Source organism: Ascidia mentula, chromosome 8 (assembly GCF_947561715.1).
Source record: "Ascidia mentula chromosome 8, kaAscMent1.1, whole genome shotgun sequence".
Classification (NCBI taxonomy): domain Eukaryota; kingdom Metazoa; phylum Chordata; class Ascidiacea; order Phlebobranchia; family Ascidiidae; genus Ascidia; species Ascidia mentula.
In genome coordinates this window covers 12221053-12229996 of record NC_138573.1, presented here as the reverse complement: position 1 = coordinate 12229996, position 8944 = coordinate 12221053, and the positions used below count along the sequence as shown (strand labels likewise).

The 8944-nt window shown below is 35.7% G+C and overlaps 3 protein-coding genes across 3 annotated transcripts; 2 read left to right on the top strand and 1 right to left on the bottom strand.

The window, feature by feature from the left end:
- The first annotated feature begins 1051 nt into the window (after positions 1-1051).
- LOC145912256 (transmembrane protein 230-like) lies at positions 1052-1577 on the top strand. The gene is made up of 2 exons (XM_082999669.1): positions 1052-1307; positions 1442-1577. Exons 1-2 carry the CDS (start codon positions 1102-1104, stop codon positions 1575-1577), a joined length of 342 nt encoding a protein of 113 aa, XP_082855795.1. The 5' UTR covers positions 1052-1101.
- Positions 1578-1651: 74 nt separating this feature from the next.
- Positions 1652-2112, top strand: LOC145912255 (p53 and DNA damage-regulated protein 1-like). The gene is made up of 2 exons (XM_082999668.1): positions 1652-1870; positions 1929-2112. The coding sequence occupies exons 1-2, from the start codon at positions 1652-1654 to the stop codon at positions 2106-2108; spliced, it is 399 nt and encodes a 132-aa protein (XP_082855794.1). The 3' UTR covers positions 2109-2112.
- Positions 2113-2169: 57 nt separating this feature from the next.
- On the bottom strand, positions 2170-8254 carry LOC145912254 (mitofusin-2-like). The gene is made up of 15 exons (XM_082999667.1): positions 8017-8254; positions 7488-7565; positions 7107-7376; positions 6938-7041; positions 6667-6838; positions 6425-6563; positions 5910-6094; positions 5613-5685; positions 5137-5340; positions 4640-4786; positions 3976-4141; positions 3583-3674; positions 3386-3526; positions 2982-3187; positions 2170-2541 (listed from the first exon to the last, which is right to left on the bottom strand). Exons 1-15 carry the CDS (start codon positions 8188-8190, stop codon positions 2305-2307), a joined length of 2388 nt encoding a protein of 795 aa, XP_082855793.1. The 5' UTR covers positions 8191-8254; the 3' UTR covers positions 2170-2304.
- Between the last annotated feature and the right edge of the window lie 690 nt (positions 8255-8944).

Genomic DNA, 8944 nt, shown 5'->3' with positions numbered 1-8944 from the left:
CATGAAAACATGCTGTGTTTTTTTCTCTTGATCAAACTGGCGAAGTTGAGAAAATATACCATGAACTTGGCGACTGAACCTCTGTATCAGACCAGAAAGTTTGGTACAATCCGGCGGAGCGTTATGGTCAGCATACCTATATTGATTTCCAAAACTGCGTGTTAGTTTTTATGGTTTTGGTTATACATGTGTTTGTGAGACTTGCCCTACAGCTTACAGGTAAGATTTGCATCAAAATCTACCGATCACTTACACGAGGCTAGTCAAAGCGGGATTCACATCAGACGGAAATTTCATACTTGGTGATCTCTTGCCGCGACAGCGTGACTTTCTTAGTTGAAGCGGCTGACGGCAGAATTAAATCTCGTTAAACTTTTCCGTCAGCCGCTATGATCGTTTGGATACAGAAGCTTGTTTTCGTAGGATATTCGGCTTGTGATAAATTATTGGTAGTTTCAAATATTTTTTTATTTTAATGATTTGCCGCGGAGGCACCAGCTGCACTGCAGGTTTAAATCTCCCTGCCGCTTCAAACGGCGCGCGCAAAATCCGCGAATAAACGCAAACCGCGCCTGGGAAGTATTTTCAAGCGAAATTGGACCATAACAACCCCTGTTACCACGTGCTTATCTGCCCCCGTCTTTTGTCAAAGATGACGTAATCGGTGGCTTTACCACAACAGGCTACGGGGTGCCACTAACTGAAGCATGTAATTATGGACTAGAGATGCAAGGACCTGTTGAAAAGCACAGAATATTTTTTAAAACAGAGGTCCCCAATCACCAGTCGGAAAAGAAAGAAAAATTATTGACAATACTTTCAGGATGTCCAACGCTTTGCATGTACGCAGCTACGAAAACAGGTTACAAACTTAATCCAGCCTGTCCACTGGTACAATGTTATAGAAAGGGTTGTAACTTAGTTTAACATTACATGCGTCGTTATCTGCCACAAATTAAGGGCTAGTCCCGGAAAAATCAGTAAGTAAGTTAAAGTGAATCTGTGTGAATATAATTTAACTGCGCCCACTTGTGTTCATTTGAGCGAGCAAAACATCAAAAGAGTTTTTGGATTTTTTGGAAAACTATTTTTGTTTTTGTAATGTCCACCCCAAGTGTTCGATATCAGAAGTTTGCGAGGGGTTCTGGACCGGACGGAGACATCTACACTGCGTTGCAATTTAAAAAATCAGAACCCAAGGTCCCTTGGCGTGCAATTGGTGTAGCGAGTGTGTTGTTTTTGATAGGAAGTACATTAATTGTTATTGGGGCTTTATTGTTGACCGGCTACATCGACGCTGAGTACAGGTAATGTAAAAAACATCTTTTTTGTTAATATTGATGAAAATTGGGTTTTGTTTAATAGTCTAAAAGAATTGAGTATTTAATCTAATATTTTTCTTAAAAATCTTGTTTTTTAACATGTGGTCTTGTTTTTTTAGAGATCGCACTTGGCCAGTTTTAATTTTGGGAGCCATCACATTTTTGCCGGGATTCTACCAACTTAGAATTGCTTATCTGGCTTGGATGGGCTATAGTGGATATTCATTTGATGATATTCCAGACTACAACGATTAACCACTCTTACACACCAACCTTTAATAACAATCAGGCCTTTAAATTTTTTGACTATTTTATATTGTTCCTTTTCAATGGCAAAGAGTGTGGATTTTGTTGTGAACTACCTACAGGAAGTCGAAGAGCTTGCAGAAGATATTCTTACAGATAAACAACAGATTGTTGATTTAAACAAGAGATATAATTCCAACAGAATGGCACTTAATGCCCTAAACAAACAAACCACTGCTCCACCAACTTCTGATACAAAAGCATGGGTCAACTTTGGGGGGATGTTTCTAAAAGTGTCTAAAGTAAGTAACAATTTCAAGCCTTATTTAGTTTGAAATGTAACAGTTCGCTATTTTAAAGGATTCTGCCAAGTCAATGTTGCGGGAAGATCAAAAGGAATTGGAAAGCAGCATTAATAAGCTGCGGAACAACCTCCCAACCAAAGTAAATAAACTTTGGGATGCAGAAGGAAAGGAAGATGTTAAAGGCTTCAACTTGAAAGCTATGGATGATTCCGAAGTTGAAAAACTGAAGTTTTAACAGTTGTGTTAATTACGATGGCAATAAAATCACACTGTGCAATTACACAAACATTGTATTTTGCAACATTGAAGCACACATACAATACCTTGCGTTGCTGGCAGGTTTTAGCGACAAGAGAAATGAATGAACAACAAACATTGTTAATTCGCACACTGCAAAAGCATTAAAACTGTTTAAACCATCCAAGCTAATATTAGGTTGTGTCATTGCCATTATATGTGGGAGCAGAAATTAAATATGATTTTGTGAAAGTCTCTAATTCAGATGCCAGCCAACCAGCCTTGTTTCTTAGAGTTTTGGCCTTGGTCTGTGCCTTAATTAAATGCTTGTGCTGAGCAACTAAGTTTTCACATTCATTTCGAATATCATTCCGTATTTCATCTACATCAGTGCATAGCTTGGTCAGTGTTCCAGATAATTCCTGTTGTACCTGTTTTACATAAATGCGAATGATAAGCTGGGTCTGTGTTTTCTTGTCCAAACAAAATGTTCACAAACTAATGCAATAAAGTAGGGCCATATTACAGCAAATTTTACATTCTTATGTAAGATTTTGTTTCAAATTATGATGAAAGCCAATAAATTTGTAAACGGTCATCACATTGTCATTAATAAATAAAAGCTGGATCAATAGTCGATCGCACACTGTATCAATATAATTAGATTCTATTTAAATAAGAGATGAATTTTTAGGCGAAATATATTTTTTTCAATAAAAATCCATCTGAGCTGTCCACAGATCACTTTGTGGAATTTAATATATAATTACAGTCATTACATTTTATTAGTAATTCTGAAGATCCTTAAAATCCAGTCAGAGAGCAAATAACTTTTACCTACAGACTCTAATACTCTGATTTACTACCATACCTGATGTGAGCAATTGGTACTTGTGAAACTAATGACAAGATTAAGCTTTTCAGATGCATGTTCCACAAATTGTCGTTTCAATGCATGCTCCTTAGCCCGTGATGTCCATGTTAAACGTTCATATGCATATAACACTGCATAGGAAGCAGCACCAAATGCCACTGCCCTCCAACCAATTGTCCTCCAAAACATATATGGCACCATGCCTGGAAAACAATAACACTGATATTTATACTGTCTGATATGATGGGAAAAACAACCCATTAGGGTTGTTCAGAAGTCTGGATGAAAATACACGCGGTGCAAAAAAATTGCAAAAATGCCGTTTTGTCTTAATTAGGATCATGTGCACACTGCTGTCAAAAAGCAGTTCAAGCAAAAGTTCAAAAAATAGTGTCACATACCCAATCCTGCCACCAACACAGCGGAGTGACTTTGCGTGAACTTCACATACCCAGAAGCAAGTGACCACAGAAAATCTTCCGCCGGCAAAGGTTGGACTACCCCATGTACACCAACATGGTCAACTGGAAGGCCAGGATGATCTTAACAAACTTTCTATGAGACAATATCACAAGGAAAACCTCTAGCAAGACCTTACAAACTGTTGCTGGTTGCTGTGATCCGGATGTAGTCACATCTGGGGTCAATCCACCTAGCCTTACTCTTCGTGCCTCTTTGGGTCCAATAAATCTAAACAAATTTATTGTCTTACACTAAATCATACTTTCAACCATCATTAAAGTCTGACATTGCAGATAAGTTGGAACAGCCACTTGTTCCCAGAAAGACAAATAAAGATTTGAAAAACGACCAGGCCTAAGATCTCTACCACAGCCATCAAAAAATGCAGAAATGTTTCATGCTAACACATGACAAGGCAGAGTCCCCTACTACAGGCCCTAATTTGAAAAACATGCCACAAGAAACTAACACCACAGTTTGGGAAATGCCAGTAAACCTTGATCACTTAAATTCCCACATTTCGATGTACCTTGCCATGAGTTGGTTGAACCCCAAAGAGAATTTAAACTCAATGTCTTCTTGGAAATCCGCACACAAACTTGCACAGTCAACATCATATGAAATGTCAAAACTAGGTAATTGCGAGGCAGAACGGACCAATGAACGAAACCTTGATGGATCTGGTTGGAGCATATCTGAAAAGAAATATAGCCAGTATGAAAACTATAATAAATTTTAAATTTTTCAACCAAAATGTTCATTGTTTTCTTAAAAAGAAAAATTTACTATAAAAGCAGTTTGTCGGTATGCACAGAACTGTTTATGAAGCATACTATATGTATATATGTTACAAAGAGATGTGCAATATTGGTGATTTATACTAAATTAGGTATTCGTAGTTCATACAGCAGATAAGTTTTTTGTTATGTTAATTTTATTCCATTTTTTTACCAGTAAAACTATACACAAAACCAAAGCAAAATTACAATTGACAATGGATCAAATTTACAGGGTAATTCTTTGAACATTCATTTGTTCATTAGTGTGTATGTACATTTATTTTGTAATTTTTATTGATTTGGCAAAGGATATGTTTTCATAATGTGCTAGTGCCCAATAATGCCAGCCTTGTTAAACCAGCTATATAGTTTTGAGGTGCATTTGCTATATACATGTTTCTAAGAAAAAAGTACCATTATCGACAGAACTAGAACCATCGTCATCATATGCTTCTGGGAGGACAAGCAAGGGTCTGACCGCATCGATCATATCTCCACGGTTGCGATCTATTTGTCGTTGCAATGCTGCACTACAACGCGCTGAAAGATTCCTCCCCAAACCTTTCAAAAAATAACAAAAAAAATTTTCGACAAAGTAGTTACACAACAGACATATATGTAAACGGCATTGTGGTATGCTTCATCAACGACTACTCATATTTAAAAAGGTCATTGTCATACATTAGTTTATAAATATTACAAAAACACAAGACCAAGATATATTTTCGCAACATGCTTTAACAATGGCAATATTGTAAAACACACAATGTTGCAACTTTACTCTAGTAATTCTTAAAATTGAATTATCTTGTGCCATTTTATAGTGTTATACATGTTTTTATCCTAAAATGTATGGTACATAGCTTCCATCAGTTTTTTTTTCCTAAACAAACGTAAACACAGAATCATACCATCTTCAACATGGCGGTAGAGTTCTGCTTTGAACACACGCAAAACCATAGGGTTAGGATGAAATGGACGTTGAAACTCATCAACCAAAAGTGGCAATCTTCTAATTTCATCTGTCATAGCTGTCCTCACTTGTCGTTCTGCTTCACTGGATAAGCGGGTAATGTTTTGTCTTGCATCTCTGGTGATTACACTCAGCTGCTTGTCTGAAACGGTATTAAACATTTAGTTGGTTTACAAGCCACAACAAGTAATTGGAAGCAACCCTTTGTGTTTGATTATAGACATTTTGCAAACATAAAGTACAGACCAATCTTAAAAAATAAACCACAATAATTTAAAAAAAAAACATAATTGTTGGATCAACGAAGTAATTATAAAAGCATGATAAGATTAAACATAACATTTAGAAAATTAGGAGAAAACTAAATATTCATGAAAAAACTGTTAATGCATGAATAACTATGAAGAGTAATACCAATATATTCTACTCTCTGTTGCAAGAACATCTGTCGCTCTGCGCAGTCCTTCAGAAGGTCAGCTGCACGGTTCTACATAATCAATGCACGTAATAACAATCACTGGTCAAGGACAATCTATGTGAAGTAGTCACAATGACATGCAATATAATCCAGCCATGCAATGACTGGGTGCACAATTATGTCATTAATATTTCCTAACATGAAAGTATACTATTACAAAACAGTACTGGTAACAACAGGTAATAGATGTGCATGTAATTGGAGTGCTTTTGTATGTCAACAATACTACTGACATGAAGCCATTCAGCTCTTCCATAAAGTGTGTCAATAATCTTGGATGCCCTTTGTGCGTGATATTCAAACTTGGTTCGAGTTGCAGATCTTGAAATACATTCTTCAAATTCCCTTTCAAAATGGGCAAACTCCATAAGCCTTGCTTGATGACCATCTGCCATGTGACTGGTAGCATCTGATTTTCCTGAAGATAAACATTTTTTAACCAAGTGTTTTGCATTGATGTTGGCAGTTTCAATTGTTAACAGCAACGTACAACCTAGGTACGTTTTCAAATGCACACAATTGGTTTTAATCAAATTTTGCAGCTATTGTTAATCATTAACTAGAAAGCAATGTAAATCGGTGTTAATACATTTCTGTATGGAGTAAAAGTAGCCAAACACAGGCAACATTGACTGAATTTTACATAAAACATGTGTTATTGCCATTTCAACAAGTCCTATGCTTTAGGTTAAAAAATATTCGCACTATATATTTTAGGTGCTTGCAAATATTTTCATTCCTTACTTACCCTGGAGTTTGTTCAGTCGAGATTGAAGAGTTTCCTTAGCTGATACAAAAAATACTCGATCCTTGGCTTGTTGCTTAGAAACCACTTTTAGTTCATCAGCTAGAAACGCTATTCCTCTTTCCAAGTGTTGTTGTCGCACCTGCCATACACACTCGGTTTACTGATAATATGTAGAGTTCCTCGATTTCTACGTCATTACGATTTTAAGGAGCAGCGATTATTAAAGGTTGAGTGTAGATCACCTCTTCCATGATTTCTGGCTCTGATGCTGAAGCATCCCATCTGTTATTGAGAATAAAAATGTTGGGCTTTGACAACTTTTGATTCACTTTGTGAAAAAACTTTTTCTCTGCCAACATAAGTGTGGACTCAGCATTCGCAACCAATATAAATACATCAGCATCAAGACAGTAACTGCAAAAACAAAACAAATTGTTTCCATTTGTCTAGAATGTGCCATTCTTTCAAGATGAATATGTGCAGTAAAATTGGCTCAATTCACAAAATGCTTACTTATCAATCCATTGATCTAGGTCATTACTGACATCAATTCCAGGACTGTCTAACAGCACTACTTCATCTTTAAGTAACGCACATTTCTTTTTGGGCCAAAAAACCTGCATACACATTTCCAATCCTCTTTTAACAAGCTTATATCAACCAAAAAACACTGTATGTATACCTGGATTAAACTATCACATGACATGCTTTCCTGGCTTAAGGCATGGCTAAGTTGACTGACACTTTTAATGCTTCTTCTTTCACTTGATTCCCCACATAAGAGATAAGCACCATCATCATCATTTTCACTACTTGTATTTTCATCGTTGGTGCCAGCAACTGACAGAAAGCAGTTTGTCGTATGGCCTATTCCACTTGGCAAGATTTTGTCCCAGAGCATGGCATTAATGACAGAACTTTTTCCATTGCTTGTTCGCCCAAAAAACACAACCTAAAATTTAAAGCAAAGAAAAAACAAGTAAATTAGATTTGTAAACATACCAGCAAATACAAATATATATGTATAATATATACTTAATTACAAATGAACATAAAAAATTACCTTCATATGATTCCTTGATATCATATCTTTAATGCCACTGACTTGGCTAAGTGCTGCCAAGATTTCATCTTCCAATTCCTGGATAAAAAACAAGGAATAAGGGTTGGCAACAGTTAACTAAAAACATTTACGAGCAATAATGTGTATTGATTTGTCAGTTTATGCAGATTTCTTCAATGAATAATGGCATTGTCCTTTCAGCAAGGCGTATGGTAATAAACATACATATATAGGTGCTTTGTTTTAATACAACCATGATAACTGATATTTCTACCGATGTTTATAACTTAATATAAATGAGGCATATAATTAACAATTTTTGTCACATTTCATAAAGTGTTTGTATTGAAATAAGTAAAATTCTTCTGTAATAAAACCAGCAAATGTATGAAAACTAGTTCCTGCAATTAAATTAGGATTTTTTTTAGCCGAACTCTGATGAATTTACAACCAGAACAGTGTACTATATTCTTTCTGCATTTATGGCTTAAATTGCTTGGTGAGCTATATTAGCTACTAATATACGAACTTCATCTATAATGATGTTTTCTTCACTATTTCCCACATCGTCAATAAACTCTCCAAATTCTTCAATGTAGGTTGCAATGTCAGAAAATATGTTGTTGATTTTCTTTTTTGCATTTGTAAAATGTTTTAGAGGAGAAGACATGTCACCCATCGGTCCACTTCTTTCCATTCTCATTTCAATTTATTTTTGCACATTGCAAAAAAAAATTGCAGCACTTCTTATTTACCCTACACTGTAAAATCTTTGCAAACAAAACGTTGAAATGCGGTTCCTATTTTAAACGTAGTTTGATGACAAATTATTAGTCAGAGCGAAATTGTACACCCACTTACAATTCAGAAACACCAGCTGTATCCAAGCTGATCAACAATGGAACATACATACAGCGCAACTACACAAAAAAGAAGGTCATGCAACGCTTCATCTTCATTCAAGTCTGATCCAACATCCAAGGAAATTCCTATTATCGTATATACAGCGCACAGCGGTGCCGTAAAAATAATGTTTTTCAGAAATCAGAATAGCACAGTAACAGTTAATCTTGATAAAAAAGCTAGGCCTAACAATAAAAAAAAAACTATAAAACCAGAAAGTTTATAAAACACAGCTTTGACTTCATTGCTTGCTTACTTTTATATTATTTTTTTAAGTAATTGTAGGTGTAGCGTAACTTAGCGGATCACTGATCTCTATTTTTATTGATTTTATAGAGATCAATTATCAAGCCATGCAGAACGGTACACCAAAAAGTATTTTTTTCAATTAAGTTATAACTTATGCCATTCAAAGCTTTGTGGCGACTTTTGCAACTTACTTATCATTAATGGTTCATTTGCACGTAATTTGTCAAATGTAATTCTGTTGTAGGAAGCGGCCGGCTGTTTAGTCGTTTTTACTCGGATTTGTTTTCGTTTGATTGAAAAAAAAA

What these genes read in the sequence shown, in the direction of transcription:
- LOC145912256 (XM_082999669.1), top strand. Translation starts at nt 1,102, where the DNA reads ATGTCCACCCCAAGTGTTCGATATCAGAAGTTTGCGAGGGGTTCTGGA. An exon ending in TACATCGACGCTGAGTACAG is followed by an intron (nt 1,308 to 1,441) that starts GTAATGTAAAAA and finishes TTGTTTTTTTAG; the next exon opens with AGATCGCACTTGGCCAGTTT.
- LOC145912255 (XM_082999668.1), top strand. Translation starts at nt 1,652, where the DNA reads ATGGCAAAGAGTGTGGATTTTGTTGTGAACTACCTACAGGAAGTCGAA. An exon ending in TGTTTCTAAAAGTGTCTAAA is followed by an intron (nt 1,871 to 1,928) that starts GTAAGTAACAAT and finishes GCTATTTTAAAG; the next exon opens with GATTCTGCCAAGTCAATGTT.
- LOC145912254 (XM_082999667.1), bottom strand. Translation starts at nt 8,190, where the DNA reads ATGAGAATGGAAAGAAGTGGACCGATGGGTGACATGTCTTCTCCTCTA. An exon ending in AAAACATCATTATAGATGAA is followed by an intron (nt 7,566 to 8,016) that starts GTTCGTATATTA and finishes TTTTTTATCCAG; the next exon opens with GAATTGGAAGATGAAATCTT. An exon ending in TATCAAGGAATCATATGAAG is followed by an intron (nt 7,377 to 7,487) that starts GTAATTTTTTAT and finishes TTTAAATTTTAG; the next exon opens with GTTGTGTTTTTTGGGCGAAC.